The sequence below is a fragment of the Panthera tigris genome, chromosome X (genome assembly GCF_018350195.1).
Source record: "Panthera tigris isolate Pti1 chromosome X, P.tigris_Pti1_mat1.1, whole genome shotgun sequence".
In the NCBI taxonomy this organism is placed as follows: Eukaryota; Metazoa; Chordata; class Mammalia; order Carnivora; family Felidae; genus Panthera; species Panthera tigris.
Genome location: NC_056677.1, coordinates 54,751,848 through 54,776,597, shown reverse-complemented (window position 1 = coordinate 54,776,597; position 24,750 = coordinate 54,751,848). Strand labels below are relative to the sequence as shown.

Sequence of the window (24,750 nt, the reverse complement as noted above, 5' to 3'; positions counted from 1 at the left end):
GACCTGGAAACCAGAGACATAGAGGCAGGGAGGCAAGTTGGAATACTGCTACCATAGTCAAGGTCTAAGTAAAAAAGACCTGAGTTTTGGTAATTACAAAACTAACAGATTCAAATTCATTATAAAACATTGACTAAGTGCCTATTATGTGCCAGGCCTGTACTAAATATATTAGTGCTTAATTTTTTTAAGTTTATTTACTTTGAGACAAAAAGAGAGAGGAGCAAGAACACATGCATATGAGTGGGGGACAGGCAGAGAGAGAATCCCAAGCAGGCTCCGCACTGTCAGTGCATAGCTGAACTGTGAGATCATAACCTGAGCCGAAATCGAGAGTCAGATGCTTAACTGACTGAGCCACCCCGGCACCCTAGTACCTAATTAATTTTTTTTATCTCTGTACGTTAAAGTATTATTGGTCTTCATTATATAGATGAGGAAACTAAGAATTATCAAATTGATATAACATACCCTAGGTCACACAAATAGAAGTTCTAGAGCTGGGTTTCAAACATAGAGTTTCTGAAGGATTAAGCTGCTGAAAGAATGAAAAGCAAAACAAAACAAAAACAAACAAACAAACAAAACAAAACCAAAATCAACCAACCAAAAAAAAAAAAAACAATAGAAAGAAAGGAAAACAAATGCATAGTTGTTAGTGACCAAAAGTAAGTGGGGACCAAGGGAGGTAGCCAAGATAACTCCAATATTGGGTGCCTGTTCATGAATAGTGTTCCAGTTGGCTAACCACTCAAGTTCTTGGTGGTGTTCTCTTTCAGGAGACTCTGACAGTTTCAGCAAAGTGCGGTCTCTAGGAGAAAAGCCAACCATTGTCCGCCCTCCAGTGAGGCCTCCAGATCCTCCGTGCCGGGCAGCTACTCCCCAAAAGCCAGAACCAAAGCCAGATATTGTGGTTAGCAATGCAGGGAGAATCTCATCGTCTGTGTAAGTAGAGTTGTTCCTCATCCTTGACCTAAAGCTCATGTTAGGCCATCAGGAGTTCTTTCAGGATCACCATTATGATTATGAAGAGTATACAGTCTACAACCCCAAGGCTTCATTCACTTAATAGTCTAGGGAAATGTCACAGACAAGTCCTGTTTGGCGTGTTGCACTCATCACTCAAGGCTGACAGATTTCACTAAAACTGCCCTGATCTCTGCAGGGTGATAAGATTACCTTCTGTTTTCATGTTCCCTCTGGAAATTTTTTGTATTTTCTTGTTATTGCTACTGGTTTTTAAAGTAATTTAATTAACAGATTTATTTATTGTACTTGTGCCTTTAGGCTTTTTTTTAAATATCAAGGGTATGATTTTTTAAAATATTCCAAAATGGGGGCGCCTGGGTGGCTTAGTTGGCTGGGCGCCCGACTTAGGCTCAGGTTGTGATCTCGCAGTTTGTGAGTTCAAGCCCCATGTCAGGCTCTGTGCTGACAGCTCAGAGCCGAGAGCCTGCTTCGGATTCTGTGTCTTCCTCTCTCTATGCCCCTCCCCTGCTCATGCTCTGTTTCTCTCTGTCTCAAAAGTAAATAAAACATTTTTTAAAAATCTTCCAAAATGTCTCAGATTCTCCAGAGAACCTCTTGCAAAGTAGGAACTGAGCTGATTTCTAGCAGTTTTTCCTGAGGTGGGACTGGAAGCCAAGGAACCAGGCATAGAGTGGCTAAGGTAGGAGCATAGCAGCTCTCACAGATCAGCCTTTCATGGCCACAGTTAGCCTGACTGGTCTCTCTTCAGCCAGTGCTTGGGATCCCTCTCATATACTGCCTCCTGGTATTCCTTTTTCTCATGTCTCTTGTTTTCCATAATTGTAAAATGGGGGAAATAAGAAAAACAAAGACTCTACCATGTTAATTAAGTAGCTAAGTGTATTTACAAAAATGGCAAAAATTTATACTTTGAAACCAAGGACTTGTTTCACTTGTTTCTCACAAGAATAGCCTGAACCAACAACATACTCAGACCATTCTGAACCAAGGGAAAGCAAAGGGCATTAAGCATAGCCTTGCAGTAGCTTATGGTCTCTGAGTCATTTCACATTCTGATGCTTGGGTTTCTTCTCAGACCCAGGTCCTTTGAAAGCTAAGGCAGACCCTTCAATTGGTGCCCATCTGGTTTATAGTTTTTGTGTTGCTCATTGTCTATTGGTTCTCATAAGTATTCCAGAGAAACTCATGGGACTTGATTGACTTCTGTTTGCAGGGTGGCTTCCAGGACCAGGTTCTTTGAAACAGCTTCCCGAAAAACAGGAAGGTAAGACATATAAGTGACAGAAGAACCAAGTTACTTTTTATTTAATGGATCATGAGCATTTCATTTCCTCTCTTACATTTTGTTTTTCTGTTTCTCTGTAGCTGTCTCTGTCTTTCTGTCCCTTTCTCTCTCCTAGTTCTCTCTGTCTCCTCATCTCTCACCCTGTACATTTGTCTTTGTCTATATACATGTGTGTTTCTCTTTGTTACTTTATTTGTCTCTCTCACACTTTCCTTCTCTCTGTCTTTGTCATTCTCAGTCTTTTTCTCTCTTTGTGTTTTTCTACTTATATCTCTGTTTCTGTCTTTGTCTCTCTGTCTCCTATCTGTATATTTCACTCTTTTTCTGTCTTTCTCCATGTCTCTTTTTCTTTGCCTATTTCTGTATCTGTTGTGCCATTGAGTCTCTGGCACTGTTTTCCATTTCTTCTTACTCCTCCTTCTCCTCCACCTCCTCCTCTTCTTTTCTTCTCTTTTCTTTTCTTTCTCTCTCTCTCTCTCTCTCTCAGACACAGATATACAAACAGTACTCACATACTAAGTAACACTACAAAAAATATTACACTCAACGTAAGTCTTATTTTTTTTGTTAGTTTACTTATTTAGACTCTATTATATTCTAAAAGAGCAACTGATAGGAATACACATAATGGAGCACTCTAACATAAGCAGCCTTAGAATAAGCAAACATTAGGTGGTATGATATAAATCACCTGGAAAAAATTGAGGGAACAAAAAACAAATAGATTTGCCTTCAACTCCAGACCCACTAAAACAGAATCTCCAGGAGTGGGGCCTGAGTATATGTTTTTCTCTTCTCTTCTCTTCTCTTCTCTTCTCTTCTCTTTCTTCTCTTCTCTTCCTTTCCTTTCCTTTCCTTTTATTTCCTCTTTCTTTCTTTCTTTTCCTTCCTTCCTTCCAGTTTGTTTTTAAAACTTCTAAGGTATTGATACAGATTGTCTAGAGTCTGGCATCTGAGACCCTTTAGGCTATAACATCTAGAGAAATGGCTGCATAGCCTTTAGGGACTTTTTTGTGAGCTTGCTCCATGTTGCTTATCAGAGAGTTTGAAATTGTGATTCCTGATGGGTGATAAGAGTATAGCTTTTCTAGGCGGTCAGTTAAAAGAACAATGTGCCTTTACCAGCACTGGAGCTGGGGTATGCTTAACACTATCTAGTCAATGCTGTGAGACCTAACTCACCAGGACATGACCCTGCACAGCAAGTCACCCTAGTTCTGCTTGGCAGTCAGCCATTAGACCAGGCCAAATTCTCCTTTGACAATAATTTACCATTTATTCTACCATAACAGATAAAAATGATGTTACAGTCCCAGATTTATCTTCCAATACAATAAAATTATTACCTAGGATGTTTTTAAGACAGGCTTAGTCAAATGTCCCTCTTGAAAAAAAAATAAGAGAGAGAGACAGAGACAGAGAGACTCTTAATATAGCACCTGCCTGTGAGCAGGATCACATCCTATTTCCTTGGTGATTCTTCCTCCCTCCCTAAAATAAGCCATATGAGAAATAACTACCAAGGAAATGTAATGAAGTAAACTAGAATTAACAGAATGAAATGGGTACATCTAAAGGAAAGCTTTTTTTTACAGGGTACTTGCATGATTCAGTGGGTTAGGCATCCAACTTTGGCTCAGGTTGAGCATCCAACTTTGGCTCAGGTCATTATCTCAAGGTTCTTGGGTTCAAGCGCCACTTTGAGCTCTGTGCTGACAGCTCAGAGCCTGGAGTCTGCTTTGGATTCTGTGTCTCCCTCTCTCTCTGCCCCCTTTCCACTCACACTCTGCCTCTCTCACTCTCAAAAATAAACATTAAAACATTTTTTAAAAGGAAAACTTTTTTAGAGGAAGTGATATCTAAGTTAGAGCTTAAAAGATGAGTAGAAATACACCAAAACATATAAAGAATTCATTGGTAGCCTTGGACAGGGAACGGAGACAATTAGAGAGAATTTGTAAGAGGCATGAACAAAGTCCAATAGAATCTTGAAGGCAGGCCAGCTTCTAAAAGGAAATTATAGCCAAACTGATGTTGAGAGTATGGAAACATTGTCTGAGCTACTGTCACTACTGGCTGAGCTATGTCAGCTATGTCAGCTACTGCTCAGGGAATTCCTGGACCAACTTACAACATGAGAGGGCTGTAGCCAAACCAGGCATTTCAAGCTAGAGAACAACTCTACTTATCCTATGTTTAGGCTTCTGGAACCTAGATTTAATTCTGTACTTTACCTCCAGATTCCATCTTGGCAGAGGTGTGGGCAACACTGAAATGGATCCACCTATCCTCCAGTGTGTCATGAGCCATAGAGACATATTCTGTATCCACAGGTTCCTCCCATTTAGTATCCACGTAGAAAAAACAACACTTCTGTCTAGGCTCCCACCTTGTAACCCCCACTTGTATTAGTACATCTACATCAGTACCATCTATAGACATTGTTGAAAATCTCTTCTCTCATCTCTGATGGAAATAATCATCTGTTTATCCTTTGTTTATCCTCCTTTTTGCTTCCCATGTGTACCCCTGACTGTAGCCTGACATTTGAATTACCTGACTTCCTCATTCATCTCCTTTCCATAACCAATAAAAAATTAAATCTCAAATGACAGTGAGAAGTGGTTCATCAAGAAGAGAAGGGAGGGGAAGATAGTTCAGCAAGGCAGACAGCTTATGCAAGACAAGTTCAGTAAGTCATTAGTGTTCCACTTTGGCTACAATGTGGGGGTGAGAAGAGGGAAACTTACTTGGAGGTGAGGCCAGAAAGATACTTTGGGGCCAGATTTTAAAGACCTTATATGACATACAAAGGGTTTTGGTCTTTATACTATACTCTATGATGAGTCATGGAACTTTTAAACATGACAATGCATAGTCTGAGATGACTGAATTGTAAAAAAATCATTCTAGCAGTACTGAGAAAGATAGATGGGAGAGTAAAGACTGGAGATAGAGAGACTAATTAGGATGATAATCATCATGGCAACAGTTAATGAGGCCTTAACCTATGACATTGCCAATACAATGGAATAAAATGGACAGTTTTGAAATAGACACAATGAGACCTTGCTGATTTTTCAAACATGGAGCATTGGAGAAGGATTAAGAGGGGGTAAAAGTCTATTCTAGAAAATTAACTGTATGATAACAATAATTAGTCATGGAGGAACAACTTTTGTAGGAAAGTGTTGCTCCCCTCAATTTTGGACACAGTGATTTTAAGACCCTGTGGAATATCCAGAAATAAATATCCAGTGGGGGTTGAGAGGAAGATAGGAGCGGAGTAGGAGGACCTGCGGCTCACCCATCCCACAAACACAACTAGATAACTAAAAATCATCCTAAATGCCCCCAGAAATAGACAGGAAGACTGACAGAAAAAACTCTACAAATAAAGGTAGGAAATAGTCCACACTGAAGAAGGTAGGAAGTGTGGAGAGGGCGTTTAGGGGAGAAATGGATCGCTGGTATGTGCAGGGGAGGGATCAGTGCTCACAGAGAAGGGAAAGAGATAGAGGATCACAGAAGAGTGCACAAGGAGAACATTTCCCCAGGGTTGTTGGCTTGGAAAATGAAAATGGCTGAATTTTTTGAGTTCTTGCAACAAGTGGGGCTTAAAGCATGTAGTTTTAAGGGAGAGTGGACTTTGCTGTGATAGAGGCTGGGGGCACTGCTCCTATAAAGAAGGCAGTATACACCCCCAAGTCTGATAGTGTGGAAACAGCTATCTGAAAAACACCTGGGACATACGGGGGAAGATTATCTGCTCCTCTCAGAGTGCTTCCCTCAGAGTCAGTGTGCGTGGAGGCACCTCTCCAAGGACAAGGGAGATAGCTGGTGCCATTTCTCCCATTCACACCCCTCAGCATAAACACAGAGCCACCTGCAATAAGCACCATAGCACCAACACTAGCTTCCTAGCCTGCTTACACCAGGTCCCTCACCCCTATGCTCTGGAGGTACTGCCCTTCTAGGTCAAGCTTGTATCAGGCACAGCATGGTGAGGCCCTTCCCTAGAAGACCGCCAGAAACCCCTGTCCACATTGCATCTCCTGACCAGAGCATTCTGCAGGGCTTCATTTCTATTGGAAGTAGCATCATGTCTCATTTCACGAGCACACCTAGTTAAACCTCACCACATTAAGACCAGGGACCAAACACTGTCCAAGGTAGGCAAGGAAAATGTCTGCATGGGACTGGCCTGAAGGATGGAGCACCTAAAACACAACAGAAAACATGCAGCACACACAAGAGACACTTTGTAAAGCTCCAGGCCATGGACAGCGTGGGGCGAAGGGGGGGGGGGGGGTTCGTGTTCACTTCTGGAGCAAGAGCTCACTGCTGCTCTGGCTTTCAGTCATACTTTCCCTACTAAAAAAAGACACCTGCAGATCTCAGGGAGGCGGGACTTGGTATAAGCAGCTCACCCTCTGCTGTGTGGGCTATGCCACTAGCTGATGTCCCTCATTGCTCATATGATGGATGTAAAATGGTGTTAGCCCACTCTCTTTCCCAGCGAGGTGACTTTGCTTCCACCTCTGTTCAGGAAGCCCTCACAGAAGAGTGAACAATCTTCTACCTTCACCCTGTTTACTGGCCTTCTGTCCACCCAGCAGTGCAGTGCTGCTGTGTTTTATCTCAGGCGCATGGCTGGGTTTCAAAACTGCAAATTTTAGGGACTTGGTGTGGCAGGGACCCACACTGATTCTCTAGGAGGGTCTCACTGCTCTCTGCTGGTACCAGTTTGTCCCAGAAAAATAGTCACATGATCACGCAGGGGCTTGGATTTTATGGTAAAGTTTAACAAAAAGCCCTCATCCAGGTTAGCTGCCCTCAGCAGCCTTTATGTTAATGAATGGGACAGCTCAATGGTGCCCACTGGCTCTTTTGTCCCTTGAGAGGCAGTGCCACCTCTTCCAAATGCAGTCCAAGAAGAGGAACTTCCTCTCTCAGTCTAACCCAGGAGATCCTCAGAGAACACTGACTACTTTCTGGCTTTTGGCCTCCTTCTCCACAGGAGCAACACTATACCCACCAGGCTTGACCCTGGTGATGGTGCAGACTTCTAAAACTTCAGACTATCAGCTTGGCTGCTTGTAAAGACTGGCTATAATCAGCTCCTCTTGTATTCCCAAGTCACTGGTTTTGGGGAAGTGTTTTTCTTCTGCAACCCCCTTGCATACTGCTTTATCTTTCATTTTGCCTCTCTCTCTCTTTCCCTTTGTCTATCTCTCCTCTCTCTGTGGTCAGGGCTCCCTCCTCTCTGCAGAACCCACGATTCTTTTCTAGCCCCCAAATCACATCTCCAAACTTCCTACCTTCCATAATATTGCCTCTTTTCTCCATCTAGTTGTGTAGTTTGTTCTCTCAGGCCTCAGATGGATTTCCTGGGTGTTCAGAATGATTTGATAATTACCTATCTATGTTCAAGGGATGAGGCAAGCATAAGATCCTCATACTACTCTGCCATCTTAACTCCTCCTATCAATTAATAAAATTGATAAGCCTCTAGCCAGGCTTACCAAAAAGAAAAGAGAAAAGACACAAACAAATAAAATCACAAATGATAGAGGAGAAACAACAACCAACACCACAGAAATACAAACACTTAGAATATTATGAAAAACTATATGCCAACAAATTGAATAAACTGGAAGAAATGGATAAATTCCTAGAAACATAAATTACCAAAAATGAAACAGGAAGAAATAGAAAACTTGAACATACTGATAATCAGCAAAGACATTGAATCAGTAATCAAAAATCTCTCAGCAAACAAAAGTCCAGGGCCAGATGGCTTCATGGGGAAATTCTACCAAACATTAAAGAAAGAATTAATACCTATTTTTCCACAAGCTGTTGCAAAAAATAGAAAAAGAAGGAAAACCTAGGAAGTCATTCTATAGGGCCACAACATTACCTGAATACCAAAACCAGAATAAGACTCCACTAAAAGAGAAGTACAGGCCACTATCCTTGATGAAGATGGATGCAGAAATTCTCAATAAAATGCTAGCAAACCAAATCTAACAGTACATTAAAAGAATCATTCACCACAATCAAGTAGGATTCATTCCTGGGCTTCAAAGGTAGCTCAATATTCACAATTCAATCAATACTGTATACCACATTATTAAAAGAAATAAGAAGAACTATATGATTTTTTCAATAGATGCAGGGAAAGCATTTCACAATGTATAACATCATTCACTAAAAACCCTCAACAAAAGTTGGGTTACAGGGAACATATCTCAACATAATAAAAGCCATACAAGAAACCCACAGCTAATATCATCCTCTATGGGGAAAAACTGAGAGCTTTTCCTCTGTGGTCAAGAATTAGGGATTCCACTCTCACCGTTATTTAACATAGTACTGGAAGTTCTACCCACAGCAAGCACACAGCAAAAAGAAATAAAAGGCAACAAAATCATCAAAGAAGCCAAACTTCCACTCTTTGCAGATGACATGATACTCTGTATAGAAAACTCAAAAGACTGATACACAAATTCAATATAGATGCAGGATACAAATTCAACATACAGAAATCTGTTGAATTTATATGCACCAATAATGAAGCAGCTGAGAGAGAAATCAAGGAATCAATCCCATTTACAATTTCACCAAAAACCATATGATACATAGGAATAAACTTAACCAAAGAGGTAAACAGTCTGTACTCTGAAACTATAAAACACTGATGAAAGAAATTGAGGACACAAAGAAATGGAAAAACATTCCATGTCCATCGATTGGAGGAACAAGTATTGTGAAAATGTCTATATTACCCAAAGCAATCTACACACTTAATGCAATTCCTACCTAAATACCACCAGCATTTTTCAGAGAGCCAGAACAAACAGTCCTAAAATTTGCATGGAACCACAAAAGACCCTGAACGGCCAAAGCAACCTTGAAAAAGAAAAGTAAATCTGCTAGTATCACAATTCTGGAGCTTAAGTTATATTACAAATCTGTAGTGATTAAGATAGTATGGTATTGGCACAAAAATAGACACATAGATCAATGGATCAGGGATCAGAATAGAAACCTCAGAAATGAACCCACAACTATATGGTCAATAAAACAGGAAAGAATTTCCAATGTGAAAAAGACAGTCTCTTCAACAATCAGTGTTGGGGAAACTGGACAGCAACATGCAAAATAGTGAAACTAGACCACTTTCTTACACCATACACAAAAATAAATTCAAATTGGATCAAAGACCTAAATGTGAGAGAGGAAACCATTAAAATCCTAGAGGAGAACACAGGGAGTAACCCCTTTGGCATCAGCCATAGCAACTTCTGACTAGATATGTCTCCTGAGGCAAGAGAAATAAAAAATAAACTATTGGGACTTCATCAAAATAAAAACCTACACAGTGAAGGAAACAATAAACAAAACTAAAAGGCTGAAAGAGAGCCTACTGAATGGGAGAAGATATTTGCAGATATCATATCTGATAAAAATTAGTATCCAAAATATATTTAAAAAAAACTTATGAAACTCAACACCCAAAAAATGAACAATACATTTAAAAAAGTGGGTAGAAGATAGGAATAGACACTTTTCCAAAGAAGACATACATATAGTCAACATATGCATAAAAATATGCTCAATATCACTCAACATCAAATGGAAATCAAAACTACAGTGAGATATCACCTCACACATGTCTGAATGAATCAACAACACCAGAAACAACAGGTGTTGATGAAGATGTGGAGAAAGGGGAACCCTCATGCAATTTTGGTGGGAATGCAAACTGGTACAGCCACTCTGGAAAACAGTATGTAGGTTCATCAAATGGTAAAAATAGAACTACCCTATGATCCAGCAATTGCACTACTAGGTATTTGTCCAAAGGATACAAAAATACTGATTCGAAGCGGCACATGCACTCCAATGTTTATAGCCGCATTATCAACAATAGCCAAATTATGGAAAGAGCCCTAATGTCCTTCAACTGATGAATAAATAGATAATGAAGAGATGGTATATATAGAATGGCATATTACTCAGCTATATAAAGGAATTAAATCTTGGCATTTACAACAACATAGATGGAGCTGGAGAGTATTACGATAAGAGAAATAAGTCAGAGAAACGCAACTACCATATGATTTCACTAATATGTGGAATTTAAGAAAACAAGCAAAGGGGGGAAATTGGAGATAGAGAGACAAATGAAGAAACAGACTTAATTATAGACAACAAACTGGTGGTTACCAGAAGAGAAGGGGGTAGGGGATGTTGTAAATACATTGTGGGGATTAAGGAAACACTTGTGATGAGCACCAGGTGTTTTATGGAAATGTTGAATTACTGTATTGTACACCTGAAATTATTATTATACTGTGTGTTAGCTAACTGGAATTTAAATAAAAAATTAAAAAAAGAAATGTCCAGTAGGTAACTGCAACTTAGACTAGTAGTTGAGGTTGAATCCACAGAGATTTAGGGGTAGAACTGTTGAATACAGCCACTGTGCAACTTCACGGGACATTTACATATACTACGATGTGAATAGTGGCCCCTTGGTGGGTTCTCAGTATTTGGTGGTGATTTAAACCATGAATGGGAGTAAGATCACTCAGGAAGTAGGTATAAATAGACTTAGGAAAGGTCAGAAAAACAATGCTATGGAAATAGCCCTATTGTCATTCTATCTATTGTCTGGGATGTTCTGGCAAAACTATATAGGCCTTCATTCTTTAGGATTGTCTCTTCCCTCCAGCTCTTCCCAGACAAGGCTAACTTAGTATGAATCTAAGCATATTAAGGGGCTGAGGAAAGTTGGTTTGGTCTTTAAGGCAAAGGGTGATTAATGTTTTGAATGGCATTTGCCATTCTCCCTTGTCCTTATCCCTATGAGAGATAATCACAGAATACAGGTTTTGGTCTTGGGCCAGTTTCTCTGGGCTCCCCTAGCCTCCCATTGCCTAAACACTAAAAGGATTATTCTGACACCTGAGAGATGTCTTTGTATTTAGGTTACTGGGCTTTCTAAAACTGCCGAGAGGCATCCCAACTTATAAGCATAGATCTAGATGCTTTGAAATATTTGGATGGATTACTTCCCATTTTTCAAATGGACTCTTTGACACTGGCCTGGAAGGGTCACCCATCCCCTTGCTTTGCCTTTCCAGTTCTGATTTCTAGAGACTTAGTGAAATATTTTTCCTCCTTTACCCACAGTTCTCAAGGAAGACTTCCTGGAGATGAGAGTTGAGGCCTCAGGTATGTATTCTTCACCCCTGATTACAAAACCTTATTAAATATAAGCCTTCTTTATGGAATTTGAGCTTTTGAGGACTTCAGTCTTGAGGGTCCACAGGGTAGGAGCTCCCTCCCTGTCTCAGTTCATGACCCTTACATTTACTGCCTTCTAATTCTGAGTTTCCCTGTGTTTTTAAGTCTCCTTCCTCTTTCCTTCCTTTCTACTCCAACCAAACTACAGCATGGTTTTACAAGTTGCCTTTGGATAAAGTTCATTAGAAATCCTAGACTGTGACATTGGGGCAAGTACATTTCATTCTCTTAGCCTCAATTTCCCAATCTGTACAATGAAAAGTTTGGAACTGTCTAACTCTGACATTCTTTCGGTCTATAAGAAAATCAGTAAGCTCTCTTTCGGTATTTTAGCAAGTACCATGAGTCCACTTCAGTATCATGTAGAGACTTCGCAGCTTTAGAACAAATCACTATTTAAGTCCTACCCCCAAAACCTTTATCCTTAGTCCTGTATATTTGTTTAATGCAAAATACTTCCACTTCCATTATGCAAAATACTTTCACTTCCATTATTTTATTTGATCCATATCAAATGCCAGAATAAGGAGAATAATATGTATTTTAACTCAGCCAATAAAGGAACTGAGGTTCACGGGCGCCTGGGTGGCTCAGTCAGTTAAGCATCTGACTCTTAATTTCAGCCTAGGTCATGATCTCATGATTTATGAGTTTGAGCCCCGCATCAGTCTCCTTACTGACAGTGCAGAACCTACTTGAGATTCTCTCTCTTATCCCTTCCCCTTCTCTCTTTCTCTCTCAAAATAAATAAATAAACTTTAAAAAAGGAACTGAGGTTCAGAGGGGATAAGTAACATGGTAAGGTCACAAGAGCCACAGAGATCACGGAATTTTTTTTTCTCTACCAAGGAGTTCTAATTGGCTATCAGGTTGCTGGCATGACATTAACCAATATAAACATAAATGAGCTCTGGGTATCTGAAGAAGAACTTTCCATTTGTCTCCTAGCCTTCTTTTTCTTCCTATCACTGCCAGTCCTAAGGGGTCCATGGGTTGATAAGCTTTTCCTTATCAGCTCTCATGGAGGTGAAGTCCCAGAAAATCAGTTCAGTTATTGTAGTACCATAAATGCAATGGCTACTCTAGGTGGGTAACCTCAGAGGTATCAGGCTTCATCTCCTGTGGACTTTTAGGGAATAAGGGTTGAGGTCAAATGGACACAGTTTCCAGTCCTGATTACAGCACCATCTTAGGCCTGTCTCAAAGGATCTGAGTTGTAAGGGCCTTTTCCTAGCCAGCCTCTGTTGCTCAGAAGATTAGCTACCAATTATATGTTTAGCTACCCAACAAGAGAGGTGTCACTCCTCAGTGGCTGGTAAGTACTTGACCAGTTCTAGCTAATTACCTACTCTCTTCTTTCCTTTTTAGGTTTTGAAATCCTTGGTCTCAGGGGATCCTCCACAGGTTCTGGAAGGGTCTTCTTCAAACCCTTGTGTGTTGAGTCATTTTGTGCTGAGGAGAGCAGCTCCTTCCTGGCCTTGCACCTTCAGGCTCTAGGATGCTATAAAATAAGGGGCACATGTCTTAGACACAGGTTTATTTCTCCTATGTATTCTGTCTTCATTCCCTCTGAAGATCTATGTTGAGCTACTATATGACTGTGAATGGCTGAACACCCTCAAGCCAGACTGCAGAAACCAAGCTATCTCCTGACCTGAGTTGAAGAGGAGCTTAGTTTTCAGCTCTTCTCTGAATTTCCTGCCTCCTCAGAAGACCATGGAACTCTGAAAGATTTTGGACTAAAGACTGATCTCAGAGGTCTTACCCTAAAGTAGAAGCTACTTGAGTTGGGGGTCATTGCCCATTGTAGAAGAGTAGGAATGTTTGCTAAACATTGGAGAATATTAACATGTCTCTTACTAAGGATAAGGAGGCTGGTACTAGGTTGGAGTTCTGGCACTGCAGTATATTACCAAGAACCTGTCTGCTCCTATTGGGCCGGACAGCATGAGTGATGCCAACCACAACCTCTTCATGTGGACTCGAAAAGTGGCCTTCCTGTTTTTACATATAGCCACATAGGACAAATCTACAAAGAATATTTTGCATGTTGAAGCCTAGGTTTGTTTGAGTTATTTTTCCTGTTTTTTTTTTCCTGACAGCTTCATTTCCAAACAATTAAGAAAGATACAAAAGCTGAAAAACAGTTCTTTTAAAAATGCAGGCTGTATTTGTCCTGCACGAGTTCCATTCCTGGGTCAAATACTGGGAAAAATTGTTAAGATGGATTGAGTCCAGGCAGCTGGCACTGTTGCTTCATGTTTGCCTTATGCAGATAAGCAAGCTCTTTTATCTCCTCCAAGAAACAACTCCTATCCCAGTGTCCGTGGATTCAGAAACTCCACGAAGCTTCTGAAATGGTATGCAGAACTCCATGACAATGTGCCTTTTCTGGGGAGATGGTCCATAGCATTCTACTGAATTTCAGATGGACCTGTGACCCAATAAAGGTTAAGAACCACAGCACTTGAGATAAAAGATTCTATTTACAACCCATAAAGTATATGATTGGAAGAGCCTTCCAAAATTATTTACTCTAACTGCCTAATTTACCTTTGGAGAAACTGAAACAATGCAAGTTATTAGCCAGGCCTAAACAAGATCCTAGGTCCCTGGGTTCCCGTGCAAGTTTCTTTCCATTTTACAACACTTGTCTAATAAGAGGCTTTATGAGGTGGCTTTGGTGGTCATCATTTTGAGTGTTTGGTTTTTACCCTCTTTACTGAATCCCACATATTTTTCATCAAGTGGAAAACTTTAATAAGACATAAGCTCCTGGTGTTCCATTTGCCATCTCAGTCATTGGAAAAGTACTAAAACACAGCTGGTTTATTGAGTAGTCAAAAATCTGAGTAGACATCTCTGAGTCTTGTTTGTTGATGGGAGGCTGCTGGAGAAAGTGTCATTGCTTGTGTTCCCATGCAGGTGTCTAGACCATAGCCTGTCTTTAGAGTCTGTATATTTATAATGTGAACAAGTGTGACAGAAAGGATTTTCCTACTTGGACCCTTCTAGAAAGACCCTGACTATGGAACTGAGAGAGAAGCATAGACATGGGTGGAAAGAGGGGAAGGAGAGAAGGAAGGAGAGGGAGATGGATGAAGGGGAGGAGAGAGAAACACACATTCTCAAACTGACTCTGAGATGCCTTTGAAACAGTGTTACTGAAAGGTGATAGTCACTTTCAAGACTGAACTCAACATGGTTTATTGGTGAATTAGTAACATGTAGGCTAAACACACTGAGAGCCCTTGTGGAAGTTATTGAGTGGAAACTTGATGCCATTCCCAATAAAGACATGCCCAAGTAGCCACATAAAACTCTCTCAGCTCTACCCAGTCTCAAAGACCAAGTTAATAAGAACCAGTAGCAAGAAAGCCAAGTAGCCATCATTCTACCTGCTACTCACCTCCAAAGGAATTTTCTGTGAGACTACTGGCCTCACCCAGGAAGTGCTTGTTGAGCACTGGTCTCAGAGCTGTGGCGTCTTTGCTCTGCCCCCATTAGATGAATGATTAAAGCAAGCGGGTGTGTAGATTTTGGCCACATATTGAAAGATTATTGAGAACCAGAGAAAGCCACTGCAGTCTCAGTTGAATAGGTGTCCTAAAAATGTGACCATGAGATTGCTGTGTGTTTTCTGGGACATATATAGATCAAGACCCTGAGCTAGAAAGTTGGGACCACCAGTATGGCTGGATGTCAGGAAAAAGTAACTGGATAGTTCTGCCCCTGACCTAGTCTATACCCAAAGAATGCCCCCAAATGAACCTCAGAGCCTCCTCGTTTGCACTCTGATTTAAAGAGCAAAAACTTTTGTGGTGAGGCACATCATCATGGAATGAGACTGGCTTGGCTCAGGCTTAATGGATGAATAGTCATTCAGAAGAGGCTATTGGAATGGGATGATAATTGAAGAGTGACAACTATAGGAAATTACCTACATACCTTGGCCAGAAGGTTAGATAAACTGTCAATGGATGAACTGTAAATCTTGAACTGACAGTAATAACATTTATTAAGCACCTACTAAGTTCTAAGTGCTTTATATACATAATCTCCTTTTTCCTTACAACAATCATGCAGAGATGCTATTCTCCTCATTTTACAGATAAAAGATTTATGGCCCAGGAGGCTAAAGTAACTGGCTCAAATTCACACAGAAAGTAAATGACAGGACCGTGGCTTGAAATCCAGGCCTCTCTGACTCCATGCTGGTTTCCCTTTGCCACACAGAGGCTACATTACTGGAGCTGGCATGACTCTATGACTTTTTCTCCCTAATAAAATATTAGAAGGCCAGAATTTGAGGGGAATTTGGGGATGCAGGTCTAGTTTACAGGGGAACAAAAACTGGGCAGAAAGAGATTTCTGAGTTGGGCTTTCTCCTCACCTTCCATTTATCCATTTTGTAATGTTTTTAAAAGGATCATTCAATTTTACCTTGTGAAATGAATGGTTTACTTTTCAGTTGGTAGTTGTTGAGTCCTTGGCTTAGCTGTTTTTCAAAGGAAAAAGGATCCTTGTATGTGTCTATGTACTTTACCAAGGTTGTAGCATGTGTATTTTCAGTTCAAGAGATTGGAGATATCCACACAGACAGTTTAAGAATCAAAAAAGGTATTTGTGGTTCTCTGGTACTTATTACCTTGGGGTAAAATCGTTACGACGTTTTCTGTGGTGAGAGCAAAATTAAGAGATAGTGTAGAATAAAAAATGTTATTGAAGTTTTTGCTTAAAAAATGTGGGGAGGTTGTCCAGCTACAGGGTGTGGATGTAAAATTCAGCATCTGATTTCAGTAATGAAACAGTGTCATATAGAGTATTTATAAAATAACTGGTTTCATGGGAAAGGATTCTTCCCTTTTCTAGAACTTCCTTGATTATGTAATAACTAGAATAGAGTAGAAGATGTATCTCTGTGGCCAGAAAACAAATTGCTTTCAAAAGAACGTAGATCAATGATATTAGTTTTAACGTAGCTGCAAGCAAATGGCCTTGACACATTACAATCCCCAAAAGCTTCAGAAGCATTTAAAAATTTCAGACGGAAGTAAGATACCTTGAAAAGATGTTTCTGATGAAGAAGAAACCTTCATTTTCATGAAGCACTTGATGCCAAGGACATTAATAGATGCTAGAAAGACTGCCTATGTGAAATACATATGTGACAGACAAAAGAAGGAGGTCCTTGGACCCATTCATGTGACTTTCAATAAAATATGCAGACTCTCTAGTATTGATGTCCTCTATCTGCATTTTTTTCATGGAAACAATCTTTGAGCATATTAGACATGATGCTGTAGCTGCCATGCACTGCTTGTGTTGTCTTTTGCAATTCTAAGGGCATACAGGCACAGAATCTTTTTATTACCAAGATTCTCAAGCTATAGTCTACTTTGCACCAAGCCCTTGTCATTTCCTCAGGCCTTACAACATCACTGCAAGATGGGTAATAACCCCATTTTATGGATAAGGAAACTTGAGGTTCAAGGAAATGAGAAATGACTTTGCCCAAGATCACACAGCTAAGGATTGATAAAAATACAGGACAGGAAACTACAGAGGTCTTACAGTTTCTAGTACATCACACTACCCCTTAGGAGTAAAGAAATCCTGATGGTAAATGGAGAACATGCTTTAGAAATGAGACTGATGGAAACAACATCTATAAATATTTCTACTACAAATGTGGTTCATCAGCCTCAGCATCATCATTACCTGGGAGCTTGTTAGAAATGCAGATTCTTGAGTACTACCACAGACAACTGTAATCATAACTTTTATTTTAATAAGATCTTGATATTTCAGTGTACATTAAAGTTTGAGAAACACTGATATAAGGCATTTGAGACCAAAAAAGGGTTGAGGAAGGAGATTTTTTAGTGAGGCAAAGACCAAAAATGGTGGATAAGAGCATTCTGGTATGTTGAGAGTGTTTACAAAAGATTGTGTCCATAGCTGCCTGCTTCTTGCACTACTTTGTACATGGCCTTGTACTTTGATGGCACGTGAATGAAATTTCTCCACTTCAAAGAACAGTGAAACCAGCCTGGGGGAAAAGACTGAAAAATCACTTGATTTTCAAATTTCTGACCATTAAAGGCAGTAGAAAGGCAACATGTGGCCGTAGGAAGAGCTACTTTCAGAAGCCCTGGTAGGGGGATCCAGATTTGCCTCTGTCACTGACTCTCTGTAATGCTCAGCAAGTACCTTGCTCTCTCTAGGTCTCAAATTGTCTTTAAACAAGGTAGTCTCAAAGGTACTTTTAAGTTTTGATGTTCTGTTATTCTAAGCTATGGGTTTTGCTACAGCTTACATTTAATTAAAACATGGATAACTCTATAGGGTTTTGTCAGGCCATAGTTTAACATCTTCAGTTCACATAATAAGGGTTATTCTGAGAGAAAATCTCACAGTCATGACAAAGCAACATTAATGGGCACTGCAAGGAAATGGGAGGGCCATGACTCTAGTTAACCAGCTTGAAATTGGCTAGACAATTTTTAAATTTTAAAAATATGAAATTTTAGAATCAATTGTTTCAAACCACATACTTGGGAATCAATTCCTATATCCTAAATGGGGCTTACTTTGCATGATTTAATACAGTAAATTCCTCTGAGTTGGGCTTTTAGGGGATAGTTTCTTGAGAGTAGAAGGGGAATATTAAAAGGGGAAAAGTTCTACTTATCCTCTATCTGCCACTCTCCAGATTCTGATACCTATTAGCTGAAGACAATTAACTGGCTATAATATAAACTCTTAAAATCAAAATCAGACCCATAAAGAAGGGACTTGTCTAAGGCCATGTACCAGAAATAACAGAAAATAGGTGCTCAGAGTTCAATTCTACTTTATTTGGGTGACTACCCAAATCAAGAAATCTGCTTCCAGCAGCAGGGCACACATTGGGGATGACTAATAGGCCTTCCATCTGGGTATTTTGTTTCCATCACGTGTTTTCAGTCATTGCTTCAGTTAAGCCTCAGACAACTATATGATCTAGGCAAGATGATTACCCTCATTTTATTGAGGCTCAGAGAGGTGACAAAACATGACCAAGGACATGCAAGTAGAAAATAAACTTGGACCTAAGTTTTCTGATTTCATCCATATTGTACTGCTTCTCTAGGAGAGGAGAAGCAACCCTCCAAACCGTCAGAACTTCTGAGAAATGTCAGCTCTAAACTCTCAATTGGTTTAATCCAATTACTTCAAAACAGATGAACTTTTTTTTTCTGTTGGAGAATAGCCTAACAGTTTTATAACTTGAAACTGCAGAGCCCTCTAGGATCCATCATTTTGTTCTCATAACAGCCCCAAAAAGTAGTCAAGAGAAGGCATTTTGCCTGCATTTTACAGATATACAAATCGAGGCCCAGAGCACTGTATTAGTTTTCTGTTGCTGCTGTAACAGATGACTACAAATTTAGCAGCTTAAAACCAACATCCATTTATTCTCTCACAGTTTCTGTAGGTCAGAAATTCAGCATAGTGTGGCTGGATCCTCTTCCTAGGGGCTCGCTGAACTAAAATCAACATATAAGCTAGACATGTGGTTGTCATTTGGGGCACAGAATCCTATTCCAAGCTCAATGGTTGTTGGCAGAATTTAGTCCCTCATTGTAGGAGTGAGGTCATCATTTCTTTGACATGTGCACCTCTCCATATTCAAGCTAACAATGGCATGGAAAATCCTTTTGCTTCCCCTTTTGCATCTGACTTCCTCTTTTGCCTCTGCTGTTACAGCCTTATTTTTTTGTTGCAGTGATTTCATTGGGCCCACACAGATAATCCAGGATAGCCTCCCTGTTTTAAAGTCAGTAGTAACCTTAATCACATCTTCAACATCTCTTTTGCCATTATAATTGCCATCACAATTCTAATGATTATGACATAAAATATTCTTGGAGGTCATAATATTGCTTACAACGGGCATGGAGCAGCTACCTACAGAAGTCCCACCTTTCAGCATCAAGACACATGGTTGTCAAGATCTTCATTCTGGGGAAGAAAAAACTTACCATTTGCATCCCACTTACATGGCAGCTAGAAACTCTGGTGCCATTCAATTTCTCCCATCTTTCAATTACACTCAGACACAATTGGGTGGCACAACAAAGAAAGTGGTAGCTAGAAGGCAAAGGGGGCTCTTTGGAAGCTGATGGTACTCCTAGATGGCATCTTGATGCTGGTGACCAATTCCTTAACTAGTCTCATTCTATCTAGGAATAGGGAGAAGTTCCCCCAAAGATCCAAGTTGAGATATGTACTCCCCATATAACTTGACCAGAAGAGGTAACAATTATATAGTATATATTTTATGCCAAATGTGTCTCTGTATGCTTTTGAATGGCTTTATTGAATTTATCCTGATAATATTTCTTTGAGGTAAGTAGTGGTATTAGCTCCATTTCATAGCTGAGAAAACTGAGGCACAGAATGATTATGCCATTTGCCCTGGAAATGGTGAATTCAGGATTTATTCTCTTAACTAATCCCCAGTGGCTTCCACCAGACAGAGAAAAATCTCCTAGAAGAGACATTGAGGTCAAGTTGATTTAAAACTCCCTTGCACCTTTGATTCTCTAAGCTTGCTCTCAGAGTCCCAGAATTCTCGAAACCCAAATCAGCACAGGTGAACTTTCTGAAAGAGTAGGTTAAATTTAGACTTAATGGATTTTATGTGGCCAGTGGACTGCACAGTGAATGTCCCAATCTTTTTTCATAGGCTGGAAGAAAAGGAGACTGTCAGTCCATGTGAATGGGACCAAGATAATTTGGTCCCAGGAATGCTCTCTCCAGAGCAGAATTTCCACTTGGTAGCCTCTGCATGAGGTAGATCTCCCTGTTTTGGTGTGAATGGAAGTTGTATTACTTTCTCTCTCTGTGAAGCCCATTTCCTGAAGACCAAGCCCTCAAAATGCCCAAAAGAAGGTGCCTAAAATTAAGACTGCAAAAGAGGGCTTTCCTGGTCCTGGAAAACAAAGCTAAGCAGTAGTGTTCTCTATGCTGGCCCTTTCCTAGCAATTGGCAAGCCCGTGAGAACTGGATTTTGCTTCTTCAACTACTCCCACCTGGGTCTTATGATGCTACCAACCTATTGTAGTTCCCAGAGCTATTAAGATATGAGGTAGGTAGGGTAGGAACAACCTCAGTCCTAACTGTTCCTCAACTTTTCTCCACCCCTACTATCATCCTGCAGGACTCAGAATTCTATATCCGTTATTTGGCTAAGATCTAGAAGGATTAAATAAAGACTGATTTCCTCTTTTGTTCTCTGTGTCTTTTTTTGCTAGCCATTGCAGATAAGACCCTGGCCTGTAATTCTTGTGGAAGGAACTCAAAAAGTATTATCCATATTCATGTCTCAGTCACCATTGGAAACTCATTTCACCCAAATAACTGTGGTTAGGCCTTAATAAATGCTCAGTTAATATTAACCAGGTCATAGTAGTAGAAATACTGATGGTGGTGGTGGTGGCGGCAGCTGCCTCACTTGCTATTCAGGAATAGAATCTTCTCTACACCCATTCAGATCTGATGGATCATGCTCTGTCATTTAAAATCTTCTCAAATTTTATCTACAACTTGATTTTTAGATTCTTCAATGCAGTGTAACCTGTTTGTTTGGAAACTGTTATGTCCTTTGGCCTTGTGACCAGCCATCCTGACTCCGACATCCCTATGTACATTTTTCCCATAATAGGCTCAGTTCCACTCATACTTTTTATCTCATAAAAGAGATTCAGGCCAAACACTGAGTCTGAGCTACTCTTCCCTGTGAAGTTGCCAGGGCAGGAGGAATCTGGAGGATTCATATGTCTTGAGGTCTGACAGATGCTTGTTCTTCTCATGACAAGCCCCTGGTGATGTGGCTTGGGTACCTTCACCTTTTTGAGCACACCTTATGCTATTCTGGGGAGCAGCCATCTTTCTCACATTCCCTTACTCTCCCTACCTCTTACATTTTTTTACTCCTACTATAATTACAATGGTGCTTATGGTACTTCCTCAAAGACACTCCGTGAAAGGGTGGGCAAGTCTTACAGGGGAAATAGAAAGAAACCCTATCCTACTACTGGCTGACTTCACACTTAATTGGAAATTAATCCTGGGGTCTTGGCTGTCCAGAGTGTATTTATGTCCAGAAAAATATCACATTATCTTCCCTGTAGCGAAGAAGGCATCACAAAATGCCTTAGGAATGGGTCTAAAGAGTCTTTAAATAAATTTGAAGAGCTCTGGGAAAGAAGCATTGTCAGCCAAATAGGCCAATCCCACTGTGACAAAGGGGGAAAAGGACTCGGCCCTGACCACAAATCAGATAGGTTATGAGAATCATATCCAGAGCCTTTGCATAATTTGTGCTTCTAGAATTCAGGTCCTTGGGAGTTGACACAAAGCCCACAATGGAGTTGGGTCTCCCCTGAAACTAAGGAAGGAAACAAACACTGTGGAGTATCTATCATGTGCCAAGCATGAAATGGGAAAGACTTGAATTCTAGGGCCTTTTCAGGAGATCTGGGATAAGAATTAGGGTGGTAACTCTGTGAAAACAAACAAACAAACAAAAAAAAAAACAAACAGTACTACCACCTGGCAGGCACATTACATGCACATACATGACCCGAAGTACATTGTCTCATTTGAGCCTCTCAAATAACTCATTTTAGTCACATTTTACAAATAAAGAGGTCCAGAAAAATTGCTGCTTGCTCAAAGTCACACAGAGATTAAATGGTAGAAGCCAAGATAGGAATGGAGACCTGTAGGACTCGTTAGCCTGTGTACAGATGGTATATTTTCATTACTGAAATTTTTTTTCACGCTGAGGGCCTCCAAACTCAGATGAACTCCAACCTGGAAAAGAAACTTATTATTTATGGTGCTGTAAAAGGTGGGGCAAGAGGTGAATAGTAAGTGTAAAGTCAGTACCTGAAACAAGTTGGGGATAAGAAAGTACAAAACTATCTGTAGTTTATATGGAGGCTTTGTGTCAATCAAAAACAAACAAAAAAACCCACCCATTGCTCAAGACACTTTATGGTCATCTGCCAGAAAATATTAATAAATAGACAAATCGCCAATTGAAATGTGAAAGGCACCTCTAGATGTGGCCATCACAACTGCATTATTTGGCCTTAGGAAGAAGGTGACCCAAAGTACAAAGAAGGTGAAATAAACATGGAACAAACAGAGGCATTAATGAGCATGCCTCAGATCCATCTAAGGCCCAGAAGGTTATTATATATATCAAAGCCTATATGATTCCAAGGAGAAACGGATTATGGAAGCTTAGTTAGAGGGAAAGTAGGGATTTAAGTTTATATTACTAACTCACATTGTTGAAATTCTGAAAGCTTTAGAAGGCTGACTTGTAGCTAAGAGAAAGAATTAAGCAATGGAGGAGGTAAAAGACCTCTGCTAGGCACTTTTACACTAAATTCCTCATTTATTACTATAAAAGCTCTGGGAGAGAGAGTGCTGTCCTAATGTGAGATATGTGGAAATGAAGCTCTACAAGTTTTTTTTCCACGTCTTTTTTTTAATATGAAATTTTTGTCAAATTGGTTTCCATACAACACCCAGTGCACATCCCACCCAACAGGTGCCCTCCTCAAAGCCCATCACCCACTTTCCCCTCCCTCCCACACCCCATCAACCCTCAGTTTATTCTCAGGAGGTAAGAGTCTCTTATGGTTTGGCTCCCTCCCTCTCTAACTTTTTTTTTTCCTTCCCCTCCCACATGGTCTTCTGTTAAGTTTCTCAGGATCCACATTAAGAGTGAAAACATATGGTATCTGTCTTTCTCTGTATGACTTATTTCACTTAACATAACACTCTCCAGTTCCATCCACATTGCTACAAAAGGCTAGATTTCATTCTTTCTCATTGCCACGTAGTATTCCATTGTGTATATAAACCACACTTTCTTTATCCATTCATCCGTTGATGGATATTTAGGCTCTTTCCATAATTTGGCTATTGTTGAAAGTGCTGCTATAAACATTGGGGCACAAGTGCCCCTATGCATCAGCACTCCTGTATCCCTTGGGTAAATTCCTAGCAGTGCTATTGCTGGGTCATAGGGTAGATTTTTTGAAAAAATTTTTGAAGAACTTCCACACTGTTTCCCAGCACGGCTGCACCAGTTTGCATTCCCACCAACAATGCAAGAGGGTTCTCGTTCTCCACATCCTCTCCAGCATCTATAGTCTCCAGATGTGATCATTTTAGCCACTCTGCCATGAGGTGGTATCTGAGTGTGGTTTTGATTTATATTTCCCTGATGAGGAGTGATGTTGAGCATCTTTACATGTGCCCGTTGGCCATCTGGATGTCTTTAGAGAAGTGTCTATTCACGTCTTCTGCCCATTTATTCACTGGATTATTTGTTTTTCCCGAGTGGAGTTTAATGAGTTCTTTATAGATTTTGGATACTAGCCCTTTGTCTGATATGTCATTTGTAAATATTTTTTCCCATTCTGTTGGTTGCCTTTTAGTTTTGTTGATTGTTTCCTTTCCAGTGCGGAAGATTTTTATCTTCATTAGGTCCCAATAGTTCATTTTTGCTTTTAATTCCCTTGCCTTTGGAGATGTGTCAAGTAAGAAATTGCTGTGGCTGAGGTCAGAGAGATTTTTTCCTGCTTTCTCCTCTAGGGTTTTGATGGTTTTCTGTCTCACTTTCAGGTCCTTTGTCCATTTTGAGTTTATTTTTGTGAGTGGTGTAAGAAAAGGGTCTAGTTTCATTCTTCTTCATGTTGCTGTCCAGTTCTCCCAGCACCATTGGTTAAAGAGACTGTCTCTTTTTCCATGGGATATTCTTTGCTGCTTTGTCAAAGATTAGTTGGCCATAATTTTGTGGGTCCAATTCTGGAGTCTCTAATCTATTCCATTGGTCTATGTGTCTGTTTTTTGTGCCAATATCATGCTGTCTTGATGATTACAGCTTTCTGGTAGAGGCTAAAGTCTGTGATTATGATGCTTCCCGCTTTGGTCTTCTTCTTCAAAATTACTTTGACTATTCGGAGTCTTTTGTGGTTCCATACAAATTTTAGGATTGTTTGTTCTAGCTTTGAGAAGAATGCTGGTGCAATTTTGGTTGGGATTGCATTGAATGTGTAGATTGCTTTGGGTAGTACTGACATTTT

The 24,750-nt window shown here is 40.2% G+C and overlaps 1 protein-coding gene across 1 annotated transcript in view; it reads left to right on the top strand.

Moving 5' to 3' along the window:
* OPHN1 (oligophrenin 1) overlaps positions 1-16,817 on the top strand; it is a 564,403-nt gene extending 547,586 nt beyond the window's left edge. The window contains exons 22-25 of the mRNA XM_042974015.1: positions 780-945; positions 2,204-2,254; positions 11,480-11,521; positions 12,962-16,817. Of these exons, the coding sequence (XP_042829949.1) occupies positions 780-945; positions 2,204-2,254; positions 11,480-11,513 (251 nt within the window). The 3' untranslated portion in view covers positions 11,514-11,521; positions 12,962-16,817. The remainder of the gene's footprint in view (positions 1-779; positions 946-2,203; positions 2,255-11,479; positions 11,522-12,961) is intronic.
* The last annotated feature ends 7,933 nt before the right edge of the window (positions 16,818-24,750 follow it).